Source organism: Siniperca chuatsi, linkage group LG1 (assembly GCF_020085105.1).
Source record: "Siniperca chuatsi isolate FFG_IHB_CAS linkage group LG1, ASM2008510v1, whole genome shotgun sequence".
Taxonomy (NCBI): domain Eukaryota; kingdom Metazoa; phylum Chordata; class Actinopteri; order Centrarchiformes; family Sinipercidae; genus Siniperca; species Siniperca chuatsi.
In genome coordinates this window covers 36,552,644-36,579,249 of record NC_058042.1, presented here as the reverse complement: position 1 = coordinate 36,579,249, position 26,606 = coordinate 36,552,644, and the positions used below count along the sequence as shown (strand labels likewise).

Below are 26,606 nucleotides of genomic sequence, written 5' to 3'. Positions count from 1 at the left end.
ATATGCTTCCTCTAGGCAATATTATTAGGAAACACTCCATAAACTTTCATTGTTATCCGGATGATATCCAATTATATCTATCGATCAAGCGAGATGAAACTAACCAGTTAGCTAAACTTCAAGTGGGCAGACTAAAATCAAGTTTTGAAAAATATCTGTATAAAAGACAAAAAAATAAAACCCTAATACCACCCCCACAGGGAACCAATAATAAAGAATAACACAAAGTAAATTAGAATAGATGTAACAATTAAATAAATCTTTGAGCTGCTTTTTAGGGGTACAACTGCATTAAAAACACACAACAAACAGATAGCTACCCTTTGTTTATTTGGGCAATAGCAAATCTTATCAAAGAGTACAAAATGATATCTAATGTTAGAAAATATTCTTACATACTCTTAATAGCATGGCATATTTAAAATAGTCTTAAAATCTACCATCATATCTTATAACAAAGCATTGGACAAAAAATTGGGGAAATTCTTTAGAGTTCATGATTCAAACTGCGAGAAACACACACATATCCTTCATAAAAACAAATTAATGTAAAATTTAAGTGTAAGGGGTTAGTTAGTGAGAGCCAAAGGGGCTGCTACACGCTCTTTGTTCTGTGCTATGTACAATATCAGTATGAAAAACACATTATTAATAACAAAACTGTAATCCGTCTATGTGGAGTAGTAGTTCTTCATTTTACTTTAATCACATGATTAATCTGAAAAGATTAATTTCAGAAAACTCCTGAGCTATGTTCGTACATCTTTCCTCATCAACAATATACAGCATATGCTGTAGTAAAAGGATAATAAAGTATGTACAGTATAAATTCCCTCATTCAAACTGCCAGCAAAAACATGGTATCTGAAAATAGGATAGTATCCATAAGTAACTATTAAAACAGTTGTGTAATTTGATATTAACACTTTTTAGTACTCTTTTTGTATGTTCTCAATGTATTGACAGTACTTCTTTGTCATTATATTATTCATTCTGAAATTAACTTTCAAGTAATTATTCTTGAAAATGTCCAATATTTCATATATAACAAAAAATAAACAACACACAGTAGAACATTTAGCATTACTTTCAGCTGCAGAGAAAGTTAAATTAGAAATAATTGCATTTAGTTCATTATGAGCGAACAGCTGCATGTGCTGCATTGCTATCAAAAATGTGAGACTTCTGTCATTCTGCCCAAGTCCATCAATTGACCGCTGGCTAAACCCTGACCCCCTTAGCTAATGTTGCTACACCTGTCAGACTTTCCATTCTCGCACAGCACCTATGCAGTTTACAATGATAACCGTGTCAAATTTATCATTTGAAATTCTTAGGAATTTTTGAACCAGTGGGTCTTTGATTTCAGACAAAGGAAGACAAAAGCAGCTTTCTGTCGCAGGCAGACTTTATCAGTTAAACGCTGTCTCCGCTCAAACAGCATATGATTCGCTTTTGACGAAATTACAAGGGAAAAGGCTTTTAGGATGGCTTTGGCAAACGGAACCCTGTCTTTGGGTAACGTTGGTTGGGGTTGCTGGAGTGTATATGTAAATTTTCCATATCCAAAGAGCAGGACAGAGTCGCTAACATTAGCCTAAACTCTGATAGCATCCATGACCGGCCACCATACTGTGGGGAAATAGTACATAGAGGATATGCCAGTGGTGAATGTAACCTGTAATAGATACAAGCTAATGTGGTTAGTTAATGATAACACTCAGTTACTACTATATATAGTAAGCTAGTTAGCTGGATATGCTAACGATTGTAGCTTAAGTTAGAGCAGACAAACACACTGTTTAATCCATTCCTTACACTTGTGTGCTCTTGTGTTTTTGGTTGGCCCAAACTCTTTATATACCGAATATCACATTTACTTCAGCCTCATGCAAACTGTACAGTATGTGGAGAAATCCAAAGCTTGACAGGCCTGCTGTGCCTATTTAAGGTTGCTAAGCTATGATTGGACAATCACTGTTCAGGAGAGGGGTTTAGCCAAGTTAATCTGCTATGACTGACATTCACCAACTCTTCCTGTTGCTTGAGTTCTTTGCAGGTTTCAGTTTCTTGACCTCCCTGAGGACACGATCGGCGCTTTTAAGCTTCTCCATAGCCTTGGCCAGGAGGTCCTCTGGCATGCCCTCCCCGTCACTGCCCTTCTGGGACTGGGACACTCTGCTCAGGAGCTCACTTGTCTTTTCAATCTCCAGAGCCACTTCAGCCTCAAGTTTCATGACTTCATCACTAGAAGCCCTGTCGCTTCCAGCCACAGCTCTGGTATGCTGTCTCACTTGAATACAGACTGAAGAGTCAGACAGCAGATCTCCAATGGAAGCTGACCTGGCCTTGGTTGAGGGTTTGAGAGGAGGAGTGGGCTCTGAGCGCTGACAGGGAAAGACCTTTGATTTAACCTGAGGCTTGGTTGCAGCTTCTGTTGGTCTTAAACTTACAGAGACGTGAATGTCGTCCTCGCTGGCGTCCAACATATCCAGACCAGCGTGGCTTCCTCTCAACGCAGCTGTGGAAGCCGCCACTGTGTCTTCACTCCCAGAGCCTTCGCTGTCATCGTCTGAGTGCTGACCACTGTCGACAGATTTCTCCTCTGCCTTCTTTTTCTTCTCCCCGGGCAAGTGACAGAGCAGTGGACTCAGGCTGAGACTGTCAGTGGCCGGGTCATTTAAAGAGACAACTACTGAGGGGACTTCACTCTTCGGTAGCGCCTCTTCTGCTTGAGGAGAACTGGCTGAGGTATCTGAGGCTGTTTGCAGCAACGCAGTAGGGTCCTGTCCCTCATTAGGTTGCGTTATAGTTGTGTTGTCTTCTATGTGTTGCATGTCGGGCTGAACAGGTTTTTCAGGTTTTTTCTTGGGGGTTAGAAGAGGACTAGGGCTCTTCCTGACAGGCTGTGTGGGTGTTTGTGGATCACAATCAGATGCCTTGTTTATGCCACTGCTTATAGTCTCCCCTGATTCTTCTTCAGAAACCTGTCCTTCTGCACTGGGACCCTCAGGTTCATCATCTCTGACACTAGGTACAGCTTCTTTAGAAATGGACTGGTCTGCCTCATCTGTTTCCACAGCTGTTCCTGTCACCTCCTCCTTATTGTCTTCTCCCTTCTCCTTATTCTCATCAGTTGTGCCTTGAACCTCTTGGTCTGGCTCCACAGAAGGATGGGAGGGCTTCTTCTCTTTGGATGGAGGGGTAGGAGGGTGGGAGTTTGTCTTGGACTGTGAGGCCTCTACAAGGTTGCTCATTGAGCTGCTGGAGCTGGGTTTGTTGGGAGGGGTTGGTGGTGGTCCTGTCTTTTTCCTGGCATCAGGACTCTTTTCAGACATCTTCTCAGCTTTGGCCTCCTCTGTAGCTTCTACAACAGGTGAAACACTGGGCTTGGCTTCTTTTGATGGAGGCATAGGTGGCTTCAGGACCTTAAAAACATTCAGTCATATTTTACAGGCCATGTCATCCAAATAGAAAGACATACACAAATATTTCTGCATTGTATAACAAGGGTTATATTAGCATAGCATTATACAGACCTTTTTCTCTGGGCCATCATCCTTATTAGGTTCATCTTCAGATGCTGAACTGGGTTTAGGCTCTTTGGTAGGGGGCATGGGAGGTTTGATGACCTTTTTCTGGGGACTGACTTCTGGCTCAGTCTGAGCCTCCTCCTCAACACTTGGCCCTGACTGTTTCTCTGCACCTTCGCTGGCACTGGACAGAGGCGTTGGGAGTTTAATGGCTTCTTTGGGGGTCTCAGAGCCATGAACACTGGAATGATGGGTCCCATTAGGCATTAAGGCATCCTCAAGATCAAGATCCAAACGCAGGATACCATCAGAGGACACAACTGCTACCTAGACGGCAAAAAATTTACGACATGCAGAGAAGAAATTTAATCAAATTCAAAGCTAATGTAACCTAAATTCTCAAATAAAAGCTGTTATACAAACATAAGGGCTGGTTGATAATAAAGGCTAAGGTAAAAAAAAGACTGGGGGTCATGTCATACTCATCACTCTGCTTCTCTCTTTTTAATAGAAATGTTGTTTTCATTTAAAAATGAATTACAAAATTCTACTTTGACGTATTTTTTTCCCGTTCACTTGTAAGCTACTGCCATTGAAAATCAGCAATGAAAAAATCTGCACAGATATTTCACATTAAAACCACCACCGCAAAGGGAAGGGAATGGATGTGTTGACTTTCATTGGCGGTAGCTTAACAGTGATCAAAAAACAGTAAAGTAGACACGATTAGAATTAATTAGTGAATAACAACAATATTGTGGAAATGTACATCATCCAGAATTGATCTAGACAACAGGTAAACATGAAAGTGTAGAGTTTATATTAATAGAAAACCATTATCAACAGCAAATTAAAATGAAAGCAGATGAGGACAGAAAACCGTATATAGCAAAATACACTTAAAACAGACTGCATATTTAGTAATTATAAATTTACTATTTTAAATATACTTAAAGTGGTCATATTATGGTCATTTTCAGGTTCATAATTTTATTTTGGGGTTGTACCAGAATAGGTTGACCCTCCGTTTTAGCTACCGAGCGAGGCATCTCACTTCTATTCAATCTTTGGCTACCAGGGTGCCCCAGAATTAGAATTTAAGGCAACTTGAGCTTTAAAATTCTGAACCAAGAGAAAATACTTTATGTGAGCTATAAAAACATTAATCTGGCATGAAATCATCAACAAGAATGATGTAATTTAGTTTAGCCATTTAGCAGACACTCTTATCCAGAGCAACTTACTGACATTCACTCATTTAGACCTACTGTGTGTGTTTGAAGTGTAAATCTAGACCTACTTACTGTAGCGACAGAGCTAACCACCCAGTGTCTGCTACACATACAGATTAATGGATTCTCACATTCTCACACACACACATACACACACGCACACAAACCTCTTTCATGTGTATCCTGGTCGGTGGTCGCCGGTTACGGTTCCCTTTGGGCCTTGTTCGAGTAACATGCTCTAAGTTGCTGCTTTCATCAACCTTCACCTGTGAAAACATTAAGCTTATTCATTCACTTTTCCACTAAATCCATTTGAGCTTTTAATAGATAAACGTGTATAAAAACTCAGTGAGGATGTTGTTGTCTGAAATTAAGAGACACTTATGATTCTGTGTGGGGAGTACACAGATGTTTACCTCATCAAAGACCTTGTTCTTTGCTCGATTGATGCCATCACTCAGTGCTTTAATCCAAGCCTCCTTCTCCTCTGCAGTCTGAGCTTGAAACTTCACATCATGGACCTGTCAGTCACATAAAGCAGAGAAATGACTCGTGTCGTAAATACAGAATACAAAATAAGGTTGATGATCAAATGTAAAACATACAGTAAGTGTTAGGGAGCATTTACTATACGGACTTGTCCTTTTTCTTTTACATTAGAAGAATTAAATATCTTAATTTGTTTATGGTTTAGGAAGCACTTCTAGTACAGTCAAGACAAAACTGAAATGAAAGTGGAGCAAATTCTGTTTCTTTATGGGCCTTCACCTCATCATGTCTGCTTCAGATTTAGTGAAATAATTATCTCAGAATTAGGAATTAGGAAATTATGCCGTACAGTACAATTATTTAATGAAAGATTAAAAACTGTCTCCATCAACCCAGACCTCTGATCCACTAAAATGGTGGTGATAAATAACACATCTCCAGGCATAGAATGCCTCTAAAATAAGTCACTAAAGACTGAGTAAATGTTTCTTTTTGAATTGCTATGCTAGGTAACGTTCCTTGTTATCTTAGCTACAAACCTACGGTCCTGTCTTCTTGTAAAAATAATCTAAACAACTAACACTCGTTAGTTTTTACTCCGTTGTGTTTTGGATGCTTGCATGCCGTTTGTTTGACGTTTTATATTGTAATGTTTGTTTTGCTTCAGCTACCCTGGGGCAGCAGACTCTCTGGATTCCGCCATATTGCCCAGTTGTTAGTGTTGTTGCCTTGGCAATGCGTGTCCATGAATTTGGGGGGCAGAGTGTCTGAAGGAGCACTGAAGGGAAGGGTGTATTTGTTTAACTGCTGAGTTCAAACATCAACAATCTTTTCTCCAGAATGGCTTAGCCCACCTTTAACGTGATCCTCTATGTGTTACTTTCACTGCACCAGCTAACAGGGAACCAACCAAACTACTACTACTAGTAGTACTACTACTACAAACTACGGATATTAGCTACTGGAAAATAGAAATGTTTTTCACATCCTTTTTCACAGCAGACATTTTGACATGTCACAGTAGAAAAAGTACAGCTCCATTTAGCTAGTTCAGTTTCATGGTGCTGGTATTGTTCATGCTGGCTAACTATCGTACCAGGACACTTAAATAGAACAGAGGCATAGAGTTACAAAGTGGGGCAGCTGGCGAGTTATTCCCCTTTCTGTGTTCCCATTTCTATTTTTTCTTTGAACGATAGCTTCAATGTTGAACACAGAAACACAAGACTCTCCCAGATAATGTAACGATCCTATAGGTTTATGTTTTGGCCACCAGTTTTGTTTCTGAGAAATCGTGTTTTGTCCATCATTTTGGTATAGTGGACTGGTCTAAATACTACAATATCCATGAACCTAGGCCTATGTTGCCATGGAGAAGAAGCCAGCGAGAGGCGCGAATCAGTGTAGTAGTGAATTCAAAACGCTTCATCATTACATTTAAGAACAAAAAATGTTAGTGATTTGACCCACAACTGACCCAGAATTTAAAGGCTTTCTTTAGCTTTCATCTTCCATTAGCGGTGCACATAACAGAGGTTTAAGCTCTGTGACTGGATGTTTCTTGCCAAAATGCACCTTGGGAGTTGTAGTTAACATCTACCCAGTTTGAACAGAGTTCTTAAACTTTTGTACTGATGATACAACCCAGAGAGTTCCATGCCGATCCGAGTCGTAGAAGAGCTGTGAGTCACGTACACTGTCTTTGGGAAAAGTAAATGGGACTGTAAATGCACCCTGGTTACTTCCGGAACCAGGGTGCTAAAAATAGCTCCTCCAACTTCACAACTCTATTGTCAATATTATTAATGACACCTTTGCTTTTCCTACTGTGAAGTCAAGATGTATGCTGCGAAAAAGGCCTGTTTTAACATTGTTATAAGATAATTTAACTGTAATGAAACTCATTAACAACATTTTTAGTGTGTCTAATTAGTGTTACTTGTGTACGTTGTGTTTAATATAGTCCTGTTTCTCTTGTGTGCACTACAAGCAAGCGATATCCTCAGAACTTTTGTTGTAATGGCATATAGATCAAAGTCAGTTACACTCACTTGATTTTCAAACCACTTCTTCATTGTCAAAACCAAGTGAAGCTGTTAGCTGATGGTTTTGGATAAGTGGGTTATGTCTACATTACTTTATGCCAGAATAAAACTTAACTAAACTAAATTGAAGTCACGTCTGACAGTATTTGATATCGGACTGATTGCTGTTGACAGCTTTACACTGTTGCTGCTTAAGCTAGCGTTAATGTTAGCTTCACAGGCTGACAGGACAAGTAGCTCCACAGCCGCCCCAATTGCTTAGAAGTTTTAGTTGTCTACTGTTTACACTCAACAGCTACTGAGCAACCTGCTAGCTACCTGTCTGAAACTTAATAGTTAACGTTAATAGTACAGACACCAGCATGCAGAGAGCATATTAACCAGGCAAACGTATCTTTCTTGTTGTTTGGCCAACTCACAGTATTAACGTTAATTAGCTACAGCTGAGTAAATTTGTCTGTAACAGTTGTCAGCTAGCTAATAACTTGCTGGTTAAACATTGCACTACCTACAGCTTTTAAATGCACTGCTACAATTAAAATCAAGGCTCTTACAGTGTGAAAAATGCACTGTTTCGCACTGTTCAGAGTCATGAGTCTAGAGTAACGCTATATACTGTCTTAAATTTCTTTCAAAATGAAAAATGTACTCTATCTTGAATGACAGTATGAATTTACATTTCAAACTGTTACTGTAAATACATTATGTTGGGATTTTTGTTTAGCTCAAAATTGCTCTAGCTTTACCCTGTACTGTATATAGTATATAGCATTTCCTCTCTGACACTCACTCTACCTCTTCCAACTCAACATTTTTGAGTATCTTAACTATATAAGTATAACTTAAAGTATCTTAACTGTGGAAAAGCAGCCACAGGTGGTTGGTTGTGAGACACACTGCTGATGCGCTCCTTTATGAAAATCTTTTTGTCTTTTTGGCATCATTCAGCCATGCAGAGCCAGCACTGAAGAGGGTTACCCCGGAGAAACCAAGAGGCAGCCAAGTAGCTCTTCACATCCTGGTCAGAGCCACTCACTTCATTCACACTGAACAACCATTATAGAGTACAAGCTACCAACAGGTTCGGGAACTCGGGAAGTTTAACAAATAGGGGATTGTTTTAAAATGCTGAATGATGGTATTTCAACTCGCAAAACAATCATTTGTAGGAACACTTTCCATTTGTTTACTTCCCTTTATTCAGAAAATAACAAAGATAATCGATGCCAAAACATTCGGTTTAGCCTCAGCTCTCATAAGTCTCCCACTGATGCTGTACATGCTACAGTGCAGGATCAAACACTCACATACCCACCTTATCCGAAACCAGATTTGACAGTCTCTTATTAAGCTGCCCTGTGGAGTTTTCTCGTAAACAAAAAAAAGTTATGTTACAGTGTTACTTACAAAAAAGCATTGTGTGTATCCTTGCGGTTTAACAAACTTCCATTTCCTTCCTTCTAAAACACGTGCAAAAGCTTTTTTTAATTGTTCTTCCCTGCCTTGTTGGTGCACTGCTTTGTATCTTGGCACATTATTGCCACATGTAGATCCGTGGAATATTGTGACACCAATGGCAGGAATGTGTATCGCATCACCCACATGTATGTGCGTCCTTATGTACATGCACGAGACAAACAAAACAGGGACCCACTCATAGAAAAACTGCTCCATAGTGCTACTAGAGGTAAAAAATTCCACAGTGAACCTTTCATTTCTTGTCTTTACCAGGGTTATTTTTTTATCATCCTCATCTAACCATTAAAGTACGCTATCACTATAATCAAAAACCAATTACAAGTTCCAGAGAACAACCTGAAACTGGTAGTGTTTCAAATCAGTAAAAACAGCAGTATGTCCAGACAGAGCTCAAGTCTAGGAAGACATTAAGGGTTGCAGGCGCAGTTACATCTGTGCACACTGGTGTCAGACTGATCACTGCATGCAGACAATACTATAGTATTGTTTCTGATGTTGCACTGTTTTTGGTAATATCCTTGTTTATATTTGGACACTAGACTGTAATTAACGTGATTTACGGATGGGTTATATATAAAATAAAGAAATGATCTCTTTGCAATTATCCTTATGACTCTGCATTATTTTACCTGCTCTGTGCCAACCAATCCAGTCCTTTTTACCAGTTTAAACATCTTTAAAGCGGCAACAGGCCTACAACCCATAAAAGGAATTTTTCCACTTGCCAAAAAGTGATTGCAGCTCCTACCTCGTTTCTGAAAGGTTGTTTCTGCCTCAAAATAACTTGATCTAAATTTTAAAGACATGACCTTGTTAATGAATATTTTCAGCCATGAAACCAACTTATTTACCGTCACCTTTGGAGTGGTCAGCTGGCTATGATAAATGACAATCTACATCTTTTAGGACGAATGCAATATCATGCATCATTGCACACCATTTTTGTTTGTTGATGTGTGTGCTTCCTTTAATTAAGGTCCAATTAAAGTCTTGGGTCAAATGCAAATTAGTGTAGTGAAGTTGGCCTAAGAATGATGATTATAATACCCAGCATAAAGGATTCATTAAACTCAACATGCACTTCAAAGCGCTTCGTCTTTCAGCGAAAATATGATTTTTGGGTGGTTGAAAAACCAGGTGGAAAAGTACCTTCCTTTTTATTATTCTTATTTAAGAAAGTATCTGCTCAAACGGAGTGGGATCCAGGACGAAAAAAGCTTCTAAAATCTTCTATCAAACTCTATCGTGTCAGGTTATAACCGTGAGACTGCGCAGAATTGGACGCAATCAATCAATTAAAGGGACATTTCACTGCTATGCAGTAGAAAGATGCAAGTATTTTTTAAATTGGTGATATATGACCAGAGAAACTCCCCAGCTCATACAAACAGCTGGTCAGAGCTGCTAACGTTGCTAAACTCCGATGACCTTATATACGCTTGCTCAATATTATTAGGAAACACTCCATAAACTTTCATTGTTATGTGGATGATACCAATTATATCTATCGATCAAACCAGATTAAACTAACCAGTTAATTAAACTTCAAGCATGCCTTAAGAATATAAAAACCTGGATGACCTGCAATTTTCTGATGTTAAACTTTGACAAAACTGAAGTTATTGTACATGGCCCCAAACACCTCCGAGACACATTATCTAAAGATATAGTTGCTCTAGATGGCATTGCCCTGGCTTCCAGCACCGCCGTAAGGAACCTCGGAGTTTATTTGATGATCAGGATTTATCCCTTAGCTCCCACATGAAACAAACTTGCGGGGTTACTTGTGGTTCCTATAGTCTCCAAAAGTAGAATGGGAGCCAGAGCCTTCAGGTATCAAGCTCCTCTCCTGTGGAATCAGATCCCAGTTTGGGTTTGGGAGGCAGACACCATCTCCACATGTAAGAGTAGGCTTAAGACTTTCCTCTTTGATAAAGCTAATAGTTAGGGCTGGCTCAGGTGAGTCCTGAACCATCCCTTAGTTATGCTGCTATAGGCCTAGACTGCCGGGAGACTTCCCATGATGCACCTCTCTCCTCCTCTCCCTCTCCATCTGTATGCATTTTTATCCCATTACTGCATGTTACTAACTCAACATCTTCTCTCTCCCATAGTTTTGTGCTTTCTTGTTTCTCTCCTCTCTCTTTCTGTCGCTTTCAGCAGGTATGTCTACCTCCGGAGCTGCAGAGTCTGGATCTGTGGTTGTGGGCCACCTGCTCAACAACTGCTACTACACTTGTTGTTATTGTCTCTGTTACTATTATTGTCATTATTATTCCTATGACTGTCATTCCTATTATTATTAATTCATTAATATTAATATTACCACTACCATTACATTATTACTATTTTAAAATTCTAGGTGGTATTTGCATTGTGCTCCCCCCGTCATTGCCGTGCTTGTAACAAAACACTGCACTAAGTCTATGCTCAGACATCCATTTCGCCCCGCTGGCTTTGGCTGTTTTTTTCCAGTTTCTTTTCGGGATCCTGAAGTTTGTCTCACGCACTCCCCTGTCCATTTGTGGCTCAAAGCTCTGGTGTAGCGCACAGCGTCGCCACTTTACTGCAGCTGCACCACCAGTTGTCCCCGGCACAGGGCAGCTCTGCTCCCTCGGAATTGCATAATCTGATTGGCTCTTCTGATCGGCCATTATAGAGACCACCGATCAAACGTTTTAGAACAAATATATTATGATCGGTGGCCGATCAATCGGAGCACCCTTAGCTATAATCTTTCAAATATAACCCTCATGAATGAAATCAAGTCATTTTGAGGTAGAAACAACCTTGCAGTCACAAGGTAGGAGCTGCAATCGCTTTTTGGCAAGTGTAAAACTTCATGTTACTGGTTGTATTGGCCCTTTAAAAGGTATTTCAACTGGTAAAAAGGACTGTGTGTGCTATAATCTGTCAAATATAACCATCAAGAGTGAAATCAAGTCATTTTGAGGCAGAAACAATCTTTCATGTCGCTGTTAAGATGCCGACCATATTTTCAACACTATTTTGTTGCTGCTGTTTATATTCCCCCAGATGCAAACTCAAAAAATGCACTACAGCATTATTACCTTCTGAGTGTATTTGTGTATAGGTATATATGTATGTAAATAACTCCTTTAATTGTTACACTGTGGAGTTAAAAATAATTTGGGCTTTTACACTTGGATGAGAACTTGACACGTGTAATGATGTAATGCAAATAAAATGTCTGTTTTCTGAGTATGCTGAGCATTTACTTTTAGCTCTTGGGGAACCACAGCTGAGAGCAGCTGATGTCATCGCTAAACTTAGAACTGATTCATTCTCAACATACCTCAGTAAACATGAGTCATTTTTCTTAATTTTTTGCCCAAGAATTTATCATTTTGACACCTCTCACATTCTGATCACCTGCTTAATTTAGATCTTCTGTACACTGTACAGTCCCATCCTCCATTTGTTGAAAACAAAATGTTCTTTTAAACCTGACAGGAGCCATTATTTACTGCAAAACCTTTGTCTGATTATGTTAAGTTAGATTTGTTCTGCTAAATTTGTTAGAGCTATTGTATGTGAGCAATCACATACCAATTATATTAAAATACTGCCTTATTTTATCTCTTACCATGGCATATTATGTTGTATTTTATATTTACAAAGTTCTATTTTCATCTCTAAGCTCACCTTATTTCCAGACTTGGGTGATCGAATCAGTATCAGTCTGTTCTTCTTCTTAAAGGGGCTCTTTAATTCATGGCATTTCTCATAGTTTTCCAGGTCAAGCCTCTCTAAGCAGTTCTGCAGGTCCTGCAACACAAAGTACAGGTAAATTATCTTCAAATTTGTCATTCCAAATCATTTAGCTAAATATTATTATATCAGCAAATCCTGCAGGAGAGGAGCAACACCAACAACCTACTAACGAGTACTGTATTATCTTTGTAGCTGCAGTCTGATATAGTTATATAGGTTATTCTGAACAATTCTGTGACTATTATCCATATCTTGAGAGCTTTCTGTGATTTTTGGACAACAGTAATATGGTGCAAATCAGTGAGAGGGCTGCATGAGTAGGAAGACATAATTTGTGGTAGAAAAAGTAGTGATTGTGTACCTCATTTTCATACACCACAATCTCTGTCTTCTCCACATGGATGTAGCGGTCCTTATAGCTCGCCAATAGTCTGCCGGGGGCCTTCTTCACCCAGCCAGCCTTACCCAGGAACTTTGGCTCTTTACACTGGGCTGGGTCCTCTTTCACACCCTACAATGATACAGAGGAAGGAAATCACACTCAAAACACACGGCAGTGTACTAGCAGAGTGCAGATTGTTCTAATCACTTTCAGTTTGTCATTGTTACTAAATGGTGTTACACAGTATACCTGTACTAGAAAAGGACTGAGGTATGCATTTGATACTTTACTATGCCAGCATACTATAAAATCTGTACCTTTTTATCATGTATAATCCAAATGTATCAACAGCTAAAAGGCATATATCTCTTACAGAATTATGTGCATCACACATCATTTTACATCTGTAGCACTCAGACAAAAGACAGAAGCTGTAAAGGTCCAGTAGCCTAGATGTGCCAGTTGACACACTGGGAAATCAGTAGAACAGTAGTGTCTCCTTATTATGTCAACACGCTGTCTGTGTGAGGGGTGGCTGAATAGAGAGCCTCAGGGTAAACATTTTCTTTTGGGCCCCTATTGACACCCCAAAATGTATTTAGGAATATGCACCATCTGAGCACAATATAAACTAAAATTGCCTATTAAGTTGCCCATTTTGTTTATCCAGCCATGGGTCTTATATACAAATAATGGGTGTGTTGCCCTTTACGCTGACAGCAGTGAATGACATTATTTGTTTGTTGCCGAACACAAATAATGTTACGGGTAAGTGAATGTGTGTGACACAGCATCGAAACTCTAAATTACTCATTAGTAAGACATCATTTTATAAAATGCCATGACTTCTTCCTGTTCTCATGTGTTTTAAGTGTTTTCCATAAAAGACTCAGCTAAATATTTTCCTGTTTCACATTAAATAATATCTGCTCCTATGGTCTAGGGAAATGTGACTAGTCATTTGCTAAATTTGCAAGAAGTTGCTCTTTATTTACAAAATTTAAAAAACAACATAAAACCCAAAACAAAATACTGCTTCCAACCACTCCCAACTCTATAATGTAAGACACACAAGACTTTGAGTGGCCGAGTCTAAGTCTAAGAAGAAATGTGCCTCATTTTAAGCTCAGAATGAGAAAAACCCAAGTTCTGCTTCCATTGTAGTGTGCAAAAATAGTTTGGTGTTAGAGAAGTTGGGCTAAGGCCTATTAAGAACAGTTCTCACTTCTTATCAGACTCTTTCATTTCTGCTCTCTTTTCTAAAAACATGCAGTGCCTCTGACACATCTCTTCTCACCTCAGACTATAACACCTTAGTGCTTTGCTCCACACATTAGCTGCCTAAATGTTTTGTCTTATTACTATTTGTCCACGGATGGGTGGTAAGTGATGGCATGTTACTTCTGTTTACAAAGCAGCCAAAAAGGGCAGTATCAGGGCACACAAATAAGAGAGTGACGTCAGCAGCTGCTAGGCAACACTAATCACATTTACTAGCGTGACTGAAAATGAATCTGTGAACTAAATATAAATAATAATAATAATAACAATAAAACTTTATTTATAGAGCACTTATCAAAACAAAGTACGAAGTGCTTCACAACAAGAGAAATAAAACACCACAGTGAATGATGAAATATAAAGAAATAAAATACATAAAATACACAAAAGCAATAAACTAAACAGCCAGTTCAGGTAAAATCAGGACCTGCTTTCCAATAAAAATGTGTTTTGAGAAGAGACTTAAAAGAAGACTCTGACTCAGACAACCTCATTTCTTTGGGCAAGTTGTTCCAGAGCCTCAGGGCCCTGATGGCAAAAGCTCTGTCCCCCTTAGTTTTCATCCTGGACTCAGGAACAGACAGAAGACCATTGCCTGAAGATCTCAAACTACGTGAAGGTTCATAAGGGATTACAAGGTCTAAAATATAGTCTGGAGCCATGAAGAGCCTTAATCAAGTAATCAACAAGATCTTAAAATCAATCCTAAAACAAACAGGGAGCCAATGTAAAGAGGCTGAAACAGGTGTGATGTGGTCGTACTTCTTGGTCCTGGTTAAAAGCCGAGCAGCTGAGTTCTGTACAGTCTGCAGTCGTGTCAGAGTTTTTTGATTAAGACAAGTGTTAGAATAATCAAGGTGTGAGGAGATAAAAGCATGCACAACAGTTTCTGCATCACTAAGATTTAAAATAGATCAGATTTTTGCAATGTTTCTGAGGTGATAAAAACGTGATTGGACAAGCTTAGTGATATGTTGCTCAAAACATAAATTGCTATCAAACAGGACACCAAGATTTCTTGCAACAGGCTTGATGTGTTGTGACAGGTTACCAGTAGATGGCAGTATTTGTTTAGTGATATGTTGGGGCCCAATAACAAGGATTTCTGTTTTATTTGAGCTGAAGAAAATGTATTGACATCCAATTTTTTATGTCAGACAGGCAGTCCTGCAGAGAACTCAGTATACTAAGGTCAGTGGGCTTGACAGGGAGGAACAACTGTGTGTCATCCGCATAACAATGAAAAGAAATCCCATGTCTGCGGATGACATCACCCAAGGGAAGCATGTATAAGGAGAACAGTATTGGTCCCAGAATTGAACCTTGAGGCACACCGTACTTGATATGGGAAAAGAATGACATGAAGTTATTAATGGTGACACAGATTTTCCTATTGGACAGATAAGATGAGAACCAGTCTAGTGCAGTGCCCAGTCTATCTAAAAGAATGCCATGATCAATTGTGTCAAAGGCAGCACTTAAGTCCAGCAGCACAAGAATTCAATTCAATTCAATTTTATTTACATAGCGCCAATTCATAGCAGACGTTATCTCATTGCACTTTTCCTATAGAGCAGGTCTAGACTGAACTCTTTATAATATTGAACACATGCCTGCGTATGCATTCATGAAAAGGTCCTTAGTGACTTTGAGTTGGGCTGTCTCAGTGCTGTGGTGTTGACGAAAGCCAGATTGGAACTAAAGGAACTGAAAAACTTTACATTCATAATGAAAGTGGTACAGACTGCTGCGTTCCACCAGTATATGCTAAATACACTATTTACAAAGCAATGTCAATGTGTTTTGGGAATGAAGTAAGATGCGAGTTGCACCTTTAAAAAAAGTTCACCGTTACAAAAGATTTCAATTTTACAGAAAAAATATACAAAAAAGGAAAACGTTCATACTTCTCAAATCACACCTCAAGAAATCTAGCATAGTTAGCTGTTTACATTAGCAACCAATGTAAGCAAAAGTAGTTGTAGTTGTCTATTAACTTCTCAAACCACTCTGCAGCATAACACATTTCTACTTATGCCTATCAGTATACTAAAACATTCTGATTTTGCTAAAATATGGTAGGTGTTTAAGTTAGCAACCAACTTAAGCTAATGTAGTTCCAAGTGCCAAATGTGAAAAGATAACTACCCTAGCAACAGCATGGGAAGGTTCCAACCTGAAGATATTTTACAGCATTGTCAGCTTGAATACAGTGGTTAAAATGGATTCCAATGTTGAGCCAGTTATATAGTTAGACACAGATTAACTTCTCCCGCTTCTTCTTATCCTTATTAGTTCAAATACACATATTTTTGCCAAAATATGGCCAAAAGGCTTACATTTACAGTAGGGTGGGCATACATACACATAAGGGAATGTAGTGCTAAATGTGAAAATCTAACTTTTAGTGACAAATTGAAGCTGTTTATTCAGTATATAATGGCATACTACTTTGATACTTTTCCCAGTAAAAATTGGTCACTATATTCACAGCAAGCAATCCAAGCAAACAACGCTATGGCTGCTGACCATATATATGAGTAAACTCCATGTAAACCCAGATACTAATTTTTCATGGTGACTAAAACACTGAAGTGAAGTGCAGGTGTCTGCAAAATTCACAGCCTTTGTTTCTGTTGGAGGAACTTCCACAGGATATCTTTTTTTTCTTTTTTGGGATTAGGTGGGAGGTCATCTAACTGTTTTTCCACTTTCACTGTAACTGCAAGTGTGTCTCAACTTGGTAAACAGCAGTGCAGCTGCAAAGAAAGGAACGCCAAGCAAGGGAGGAAAGACATGCCAGACAGAGAGCGAGAAGGGTAAAAATAAAAAGCTACTTTGTAAAACAACTTTAAAATAGAGTGATAGTGCAACTAGGTAAAGTTAACCACAGAAAGACAAAGCAGCCTAACTGTGCAGTCCAGAAAAGCACCCTTGGGCACAGAGTGGCCTTGGCATGCCTCTGACATGGGTGAACATGGAAAGAATTGATGGGGCTAGATGGAACACTTCAGTGCAGAGTAGCACTGACCAAACCCTTGCAACAGAGCAGCAGTGAGAGGCTTCCATTACTCAGGGCTCAGCTGACTATTATAGCTCAACACTGCAATATCAAATAGTCGGTAAAGGGGCTCTAAGTTTGGGCTCACACAGGAAGTCTGCTCTGCACTGAAACATAAACCTAACCAAAACATTAACCTAAAACTGCCCACACTTGTTTGTGCAATCTATTAGCTGTCCTACCTGCAGTGTTGTAGTGAACACTAAAACGGATCTACATTTGTGCAGATTAAAATAGTATGCAGAGATGAGTCTTAATGCAGTTATAAAATTACAATATGCTGAAAAGATAAGCTGGGTCTTAAAAGAGAAAGAGAAAACAGAGCGCAGGGTTTTGTGGAAGAGACACACTTTAGCAGACATGTGTTTCTGATAAAGTTTTAGGTCAGGGAGCATCTGGCATTCATTGATTTTCACACTGACCTGCCCAGCTTGAACTCACCACTGGAGCTCACACTTTACCCCCACTAACCCCTTACTGCTTGAGCTGGGAGAAGAGAGTGGGGCTGGACCAGTATATTGTTTTGCTGGTATTATTAACCTATTACCATAAAACTTCAATTAAACGCCGATCCCTTTTACTGGCCGGGTGTGACTACACGTTTTGACAAATAAACGCAGGTCTCAATTATACGCCAGGTCTGGTTTTTATAGAAGTTCTTGTGATGTATAAAACCTCTTAAAGCCCACCGGGCTGCCCGCTTGAGTTTGTTCTAAGATGCTTAGATTGCGCATACACATGTAAATGTTGAAACTTTTGTCACTTTTGTGCTGCAATAAACAACAGGAGGGTTCCACACAGAACTGTCCACACCCTACTATCAGAAACAGATGCAGGCTTACGCATTGCTCAGTTCCTGCTTATATCTTAAAAACGTGACAATGAGGCCTCTGTCCTGCATATCACAACACAGACCACAAGTGGGGCCGAAAGCTCTGAGAGGTTTGCTAACCAGGGTCTGGAATTAGCACGGTCCAACAAATGCGGGTAAATTGTTGGCAGTGGCGGATCAAATCGTCAGGCCATCCACCTGCCGGACAGGGACAACGCACAGCAGAAAGACAGGAAGACTGTGTATGATTGGATAGAGCTACACATTTTAAAGTAGCTCGGAACTGCTATGGAACATTATTCATTTTGATTGACAGTCGAAGTTCACTGAATTCTAACCAATAACCAGCAGGCAAATTCACCTTGTTCTGTCCAAGCAACAGTCCAAAACCTTAACAGGCTTTTAGAGTGATATGAAAAGAGAAGAGTAGCAAATCCTCCCATTGGGGAAGCTGGAAGCTAAGAATATTTGGCATTTATTCTCCATGAGTTACGTAAAGATCATCAAAATAGTTTCCAATTTATTGATCTATGGAATTCATTCAATTAATCAATTAATTGACAAATTGTTTCAGCTCTATTTCTATAGTTGACCTGAGCTGAAAAGAAAACCAGGCCCAGCATGTTAAGAAGCAGCCTTGTAAACAAAAATTAATACAACTCACCAAAAGAAGACCGACAAAGCAATACTCGATCATGACCATGACTCACTTCCTGTTTTATGCCTTGGGCACCAAATTATTTTATGTCAGCCAAACAAAGTGGAATATTAAGAAATTCTCTTGACAAGCAACAAAATCTAAATAACATCCAGAAATGCTTGCTCTCACAGATGGTGACAGCTGGACCAACATTTTTCACAGAAATGTAAAACGGCAGCCATATAAATTGGCTGAAATTGACCAGACTAATGAAGCATGGTGTTAGTCACGCTTGCATTAGTAGGCATCAGCTGTTTAATTCATGTTTCACAATCACTGGCTCAATCACCAGCTGTGTAGCTATCAGCTGACTTTGAGTAGTCAGAAAGTCTAGAAAGGCGCTATATAAGTACAGTCCATTTAACCATTTACTAGTCGTGTCCAATCATATTTAGGGGTACAGCACGGTTCTCAGTATTGCTCTGCTGATCTCCACCATCCATTACGTGCTGTATTTTTAGTATTGTTGACTTGACTAAGACTTAATGTTAATGAGTGTGTTTTTTAAGATGCTGTTAGTTCTCCCAGCAGAATTATTGCCGCTGCTCAGCTTCTTTGAGAGCACCCTCAAAGATCAGAGCCTTTCCTACCAAATGTAACTGTACAACCATTTGCAATAAATGGTCAATTCCTTGACGTAAATGTCTCTGACTGAAAATTGGTTTTCTCTTCCTCGTTATGTACCATTCCAAAATGTTCTTTTAATTAAACAAATCAACTCAGAAACACGAGAGGCCCCTGGATAATATTTTTTTTTCCCATCAGGTAGGTATGGCAGACAGCTCTATATACATGAGCCGGCTGCTATGGCGAAGTAGACGGTCATAGGTGCGGATCAGAAATGTAGCGAATGCGAAATGCTTGTGGTTGCAGTTGGGACCAAAATGTGGCACAAAATTGACTCTGAATTTGAAAGTTAATTCATTCATGCCGATTGTGTTTTCAGCTGCAACAGTGAGTCAATTAATCGATTAGTTGATCAAAAGAAAGATGAATCTGCAACTATTTTGGTAAACGATTAATCGTTTCAGTCATTTTTCAAACAAAATGCCAAATATCTGGATTTGCTGCTTGCTTTTATCATATCTGATAGTAAATTAAATATATATATAACAACATCACTTTATAAATCGATGAATCGAGGAAACAATTGGCAGCTTATTATTTATCTTATTCAATAAGAAGTAGAATTTTGAGTTATTTGCAGCCTTAATTGTGTTATTGCTTTTGGAGTCGTAGTTTTGTTTGTACTGATGTTTCAACCAGAATTTCATGCCCATCCAAGCTGTGGAAATGCTCCAACTGTCACTCACCTAACATTGTCTATGTAGAAAACAAGAACAGGACTTGAACCCTGAAATAAGTCCGCCCACTTTGCAACTCTATATGTGTGTAGGACACTGATGGACAGAGAGTATTCAATTCAATTCAGTTCAGTTTTATTTATATAGCGCCAATTCATAACAGAAGTTATCTCATTGCACTTTTCCTATAGAGCAGGTCTAGACCGAACTCTTTATAATATTATTTACAGAGACCCAACAAATCCCACCATGAGCAAGCACTTGGTGACAGTGGCAAGGAAAAACTTCAGAGGGAAGACAGGAGGGGAGAGGGAAGTACAATTAAAATACCACCTAGAATTTTAAAATAGTAATAATGTAATGGTAGTGGTAATATTAACATTAATAAAGTAATAATAATATGAATGACAGTCACAGGAATAATAATGACAATAATAGTAACAGAGCCAATAACAACAACTGTAGTAGCAGTTGTCGAGCAGGAACACGGGGGCAGCAGGTGGCCCACAACCACAGGTCCAGTATCAAAGACATAAGCAAACAAAAGCAATACTTCACTATTTCTATTTAACCCTAAATTAACCCCTTGTGCAGTAAGTAGGAAAGAGCATCATGTCCTCCAAAAGAACATTTTCCTCATATTTCATCTTTTGACGACTTTGTGTCCCTACAAGGACACAGATTCAAGAACACACACATGCATTCACTATTGAGGACTCTTTCTTTTTCATAAAGGCACTTTCCCAGAAATTGTCAGCAGTGCCCCAGTATGATGCGCACACACACACATCCATTGTGTAGCGGAGGCCTGGATAGCAGGACGATTATAAGAGAGGGTTAATTGTTTTCTGCTTGACACATAATGTGGCAGTCTGTTTCCTCTTTGCTGAATGGATCAGGCAGACATGTCACACTATGCACTCTAGGTCAGTGGGATGGCAACAGAAGGATGACTCACTGAGCTAAGACAAATGATCATCATGGAGGAGAGCGGGAAATGTCAAATAAAAAATAAAGCCTCAGATAAGAGCCAAACAGCTGTCAATGGGCAGCCAGCTAATAATGGCTGTTCATACTAACACACTTTCCAGTCATAAACACCAAGCACAGTTTCAGTTCAGTTACAAGTCTAAGTGAATTTTGAATTCTCCTCACTTTTTATTTAGGAAAATATGAACTATACACTGCAGCTATTGTGCACGTTTCTATTTTTCAAAAGAGGTTAAAAAGGTTTTTGGACATATTTATGTCACAGTGTGGTACACTACTGACTGGAGCGTGCCATAGCCCTGTAATAACCTGTGAACACTGATACAGGCTTCATTCAACAAGCCCACACAGCCTTGGTTATGGACTGTTAGCGATTTAAGACCTCTTGGACCATAATGTCATTCCTCCATGTGCAAAGTAGTGAGAGTGAGATGGCAAAGTCACCAGGATAATGTCTCATGTTGTAACAAAGTAACTAAACTTTTCTAACAAACTTTGCTGTTTTGTATGATTGAAATGTTGTTGATGCTATCTGCTATAATGATGTTTACAGTTTAAAACATCGAGTGTTCGTTTGATCTGAGGGATGACAGCTGATTTTGAATGAAAAGCAAATGCAATGCATGATTCGAATCCCACCCCATCTGCTGCACAAACATTTACTCAAATTCCATTTCTGACACAAAACTCATACACACCACTGATAAATGCAAAAAGTAATGAAAAGTGCAACCTTTGAAAGTCATCAGTCAGACCCCACCACCCGTGACAGTGACCTCATAATTCCTGTTTGAAGAGAAATTCTGGCAGATCACTTACAATTCTGGGAATATGACGAGTATTGCTTGATGTGTATAACAGGTAATTAACTCTACCTGTAACTTAAGCTCTACTTCCAGCTTTAATTTGACGTACTTCTTATAATTGTCTCACTGTGTTCACTTCTTGCCAGCACACTCTGTTTATGGTGTAAGAAGCTTGCGAGAATAAGGAAGAACATATTCTTACGTAGAGTTTAAATGTGGGATGTAGCTGTTTCATGCTTTATAGACTACGTCTACAATACATGTACAGTCTGATAGTCTGGAATGGAGAGTGATTCTAGGAAAGTCGGCAAGTTTTGAAAAAGAAAAGCTGCGCTTAATTATCAGATTGTGAATGGAGAGGAGACATGATCAATGTTACAATCGAAGGGCGGGGGACTGCATGCTTGAAAATGTTTGCAACAAGTTCCGTGCATACTGTAGGTAACATGGTAGTCTCTACTTGACTTCCTTTTTCTAAGAGCTTGGCTTCCTCAAAATGCCACACAGTTCATCAGTTGTTACATTACTTTAGGTCATGTATCAGTACAAGGCCTTTTGTGATTTAAGCATCAGATGTGTGTGTCTTGTGATGAGTGTTAGTTAATACTGTTCTCTTACCCTGTTGACAACAGCATGCCAAGCATCGGCCATTATATGCCAAATCATCACATATTCGCCTGTCACAAAGGTAAAGGTATAATTCACCTGTATATTTTATTTGTGAAATGTCAAACTTTTTATGTTATTCCCCCAATCCTCTCCTGCCCAAATGAACCGATTTGGGGCGCGTGCAACCTAATACTCAAATGCTAAATGGGGATTATAATAATGCCGAATTCACCGAAGGCCCCAGCTGACTGACAGAGTATGAATCCCTGCTTTAAAGGTTTTATAGCTCCTTCCACACGCAGCGCTACAATACAACGGGAGCTGTTTCAAATGGAGTCTGCAGCTCTCTCTACAGTTGTCGTCGCTGGAGTTTCTTATGGAATCGGACCAAGTTGATGCAACAGACTGACAGGTGGGCAGGTGCTTTGTGCCAGATAATGTGGACTTTAGGTGACTGCAGCAGACAAACGGAACCCCCAAACTAACGTCTCTCTGTAATGACTGTTGCGTGTAGCACGAAAATAGCGGATCGAGGTCGCTCTGCCACCTACTCTGTGGGCCCCGGCTCTGCTCGCATAACTCGGTCGCCCTTGCAGAGTGGTTTACTCCCGACGTTTAGAACATCACGCAGTGAATGCGACTGAAGTGTTCGCTCTCTTCAACATGTCCCCAAACTACGAGCCGACACTGCACAGGCGGCACAGGCGGCTCCACGCAGCGGGGCTGGGCGACTACTTACATCTTCCATGGTCAGGGACCGAAATCCGTTATGTGAGTGTTGAGTCGCCTAAAATCCCTCGACGTCGGACTTATCCTCTCCAGAAGCTGTTGGTCGGCAGCTGACACATTTCCAACAGCACACGTAAATGAAGAGAATCAGGAACCGGGCAGTTTATGACACCGAGGCTCGTCTTTTTCCTCTTTTGCCTCAGAGAAAAAAAGTACGAAGAAAAAAGTTTGGTTTCCGGTTTAAGTCCCTTTACTCTCTGAATCGAAAAGTCTGTCGAGGAGGAGCAACACGAGCAGCAGCAGCCAGCAGCGTCTGCATGCATCATCCAGCATCCCAGTTCAAACTCAGCACCAGTGTGCTAAAGTTTAGGCGACGTGCACTGCGTGGAGCCGTGGCGTTTCTGGGACCGGGACCAGAGCCGGCTGCAAGCGCTGCAGCATCACTCCGGACTCACTGCAGTCCTCTCATCAGAAACTTAACGCTGGAGAAAACATTTCCACAAGTCACCAAAACATTTTTCAGGGCAACATGTTGTTATTTGACTAGATGCTTTTCATACTTATTACATACCATATGCCTCCTTATAGGGCAGAATATGTGAGGACATACTGGAGGATGAGCGTTAAAGTGGCCTCATGTTACTACACTCAACACTTCCTGGTAGGTGTGGCTGTGCACCGCCTGCTGGTCAGGCAGGGGATGATTCAAACATGAAATAGAGTCTCATAGACAAACAAAAACCTTTATTGTGTTTGAAAAAAAATACAGTAAAAGTGATGGCACCACTTTCTAATAAAGCACCCATTAGAAAAGTTGCCACCGATGGCTCTGCCAGTGGTTAATAAATCATTTACAAATGCTTAGTAGATAAGTTACAGGCCATTAACAAGAACTGAATTGGGTAGTCGGGTTGTGAAAAACCCACGTATGTGTGTTTATCCTTTTGATTTGGTAAAAATGCATTTATAAATGTTGGTAATCCACTAATAAATAATTACTAAGCTGTTAATGAAAAAGTGAATGAAGATGAGTCTGGAAGATGAGTGGTCATATGGTCCAACCAGTCACAGGGATTCTTCACAACCTGGCAGACCAAAAGTTCTTCTTATCAGTGGCTTATAACTCATTAATACATTATTTATTAACTATTAATAAAGCCAACTTACAATTGATGAACCTATTACAAAGGGTGTTCTATTAGAAAGTGGTTCCTAAGTGAGAAAAATTAAAGTTCATTAAAAACAAAAGTAAGCACAAAATAACTTTGAATAATAATCAATGATTCAGCAGATAGGCTAAGATTTAAAAAGTCTGCATGATAGTCTGCACAAGTACGTAGTATGTTCACCCCGGTTTGTGCCTCGCATATAATAACTAGAAAATGTCTCAAGAAGTTCTGAGTGGGCCTGGTGCTTGGTGCGTATCCCAATACTAATATTACCAGTACTATGTAAGTATTAATAGCACTGAGATTCATAGGCCACACGCTGTGTGTATGAGAGAGCGAGAGCATACAATGGTTGAGCATTGTCTCAACAGAGCTCAAGGCATTGTTAATATTTCAGTTTAGGATTTCAGAATCGCACCTCTTCCCTGATCTGTATAACTTGTTTGTTTGTTGAGCTGCCAGTGGAAACGAGTTTCTATTGCCAGGCCATCACCATTAGGGTCATTGTATTGCTAATTAACAGGGGGAGTGGTTAACACCTCGGTAGCCAATTAAACAATCAGCACTTGTGTTTAGAAAGTCACTCCTTGTTTGAAGCGGCGAGAGGACTGGCTAACATTGTCAGTATTGCTAAGTATTTTTTCGCTTTGTTTATATACCTGCTTTTTTCTTATTTGTTATGTGTATACTTTCCATTCCTGTACACCACTCTTCTCGTAGATACTATAGACCACACACCAGCTCACAACATCGCTGCAACCTCTCTGATCTTATCCATCCCACCCGCTCCACACACACCTCGTCACAGGGGCCCTGTGGAACTGCCAGTCAGCTTCCCGCAAGACTGAGATCTCCAGCTACGCCTCCTTACACTACTGAATTGTCCCGAGCAATCATTTTGATCAAAAATTTAAATTTAACCACTGTTCACTACGTCATTGTCTAGTCAATGTATTTGGTACAAAATTGGTTAACAGAGCTCGTTCTCTACTACGAGTCCAATGCGTTTTTAAGTTTTGAAAGATTACATACTCCTCCCCCTCATATAATATCATAGGAAGCCCGGGCACATAACTGTAGTGACTAGCTTATTGAGCTAAGCTAGCAGCTAACTTACAGGCTAGCAAAATAATATGCATTTTTTAACCCATTACAATATTACAGATCGTTAAACAAAATCAATCTACGTGCACCAGTTCAAACATAACATTCTTGCTATTACTAAGACATAAGTTATGTGTAAACATACCTGTGCACTGATTTTCTGTCTTCTCCGCTCCTGCTCTGTCTCCTGTCTGCTAACAGTGGATGTTGCCAAGCTGTTACTCCGATCGAGGCTGGGCAATAGGGAGGTGTCTTACATCTTTCAGCGTAGGTCCCGCCCATGAGAGTCAGCTCAACAGCAAGCAAAGCTTTCGGGTTCAAAAGCAAAACTTTTGGATTTGCATTAATACATCTTTAATCACACATTTATTTGACTTGCAATAAAAAATTATTGATTGCAGTGTGGAAAGTTTTGATCTCAAACCTATTCTGTTTGATTGCATAATAAAGACACAAAAGTACCCTCATAGTTGTCGTTTTAGCCAGTGAGCATCAACCTGGGGTCTATTCCAGTAAGCAGGTTTAGTGAAAACTCTGAGTTTGTTAACCCTGAGATGAGGGAAACTCTGGGTTTTCAGTTCCAGACAGAGAAGTAACTTAAACTCTGGATCACTTACCGTGGTAACTGACTGAAACGGAGGTTTACTGTCAGAATCTAAATCCTGGTTGGATATTAGTTTGTTACTCAGGACTATCTGAAGTTACCACTCTTATACGCTGTCAGTCATTTCTTTGAACAGCGGTTTTTGCACTCACATTCAAATGTTACACATCATCAAGTCACTCAGGTCAGAATAAAACCAGAATAAAAACTTTTCCCCACTCTGACTCAGGCTCTTTTTTTAAAGATAAATGTGCATAGTCTGCATATACATGCATTAATATCTCTACGTCCACTGGATTACAATGGAGGCTCTGCCTATTTACCTATTGCCATGGTGAATCGTAGTCTCGGAGCTCCGTCGATGTTGGCTGTTTATAGTCCTCATGCACGAGCTTAACTCAGAGTGCACATACCCAGAGTTGATTGAACTGACTCTAATCAGCTGTTCTAAACTCTGAGTTTCCCATCTCAGTGTTCATCAACTCAGAGTTCAGGTTTAGGCTCAGTTTGTTGAACCTGCTT

The 26,606-nt window shown here is 39.7% G+C and overlaps 1 protein-coding gene and 1 long non-coding RNA gene across 3 annotated transcripts; one reads left to right on the top strand and one right to left on the bottom strand.

The window, feature by feature from the left end:
• Nucleotides 1-313: 313 nt before the first annotated feature.
• Nucleotides 314-23,865, bottom strand: plekho2 (pleckstrin homology domain containing, family O member 2). Of its 2 annotated transcripts, XM_044198261.1 has the most exons (8): nucleotides 23,779-23,865; nucleotides 23,218-23,689; nucleotides 12,875-13,024; nucleotides 12,445-12,567; nucleotides 5,182-5,286; nucleotides 4,933-5,031; nucleotides 3,540-3,860; nucleotides 314-3,428 (listed from the first exon to the last, which is right to left on the bottom strand). In XM_044198261.1, the coding sequence occupies exons 2-8, from the start codon at nucleotides 23,224-23,226 to the stop codon at nucleotides 2,025-2,027; spliced, it is 2,211 nt and encodes a 736-aa protein (XP_044054196.1). In that variant the 5' UTR covers nucleotides 23,227-23,689; nucleotides 23,779-23,865; the 3' UTR covers nucleotides 314-2,024. The 2 variants fall into 2 exon arrangements, with proteins under 2 accessions (XP_044054196.1, XP_044054190.1); XM_044198255.1 differs by having other exon boundaries at nucleotides 23,218-23,852.
• On the top strand, nucleotides 23,741-26,308 carry LOC122877152. The gene is made up of 2 exons (XR_006378198.1): nucleotides 23,741-23,868; nucleotides 25,682-26,308. It is a non-coding gene; the product is annotated as an uncharacterized LOC122877152 (long non-coding RNA).
• The last annotated feature ends 298 nt before the right edge of the window (nucleotides 26,309-26,606 follow it).

Excerpts from the sequence above, each read along its gene's own strand:
- plekho2 (XM_044198261.1), bottom strand. Across the intron at positions 12,568-12,874 it reads TTGTGGTGTATGAAAATGAG|GACCTGCAGAACTGCTTAGA; the intron begins GTACACAATCAC and ends TTTGTGTTGCAG. Across the intron at positions 3,861-4,932 it reads CCAGGATACACATGAAAGAG|GTAGCAGTTGTGTCCTCTGA; the intron begins GTTTGTGTGCGT and ends TTTGCCGTCTAG.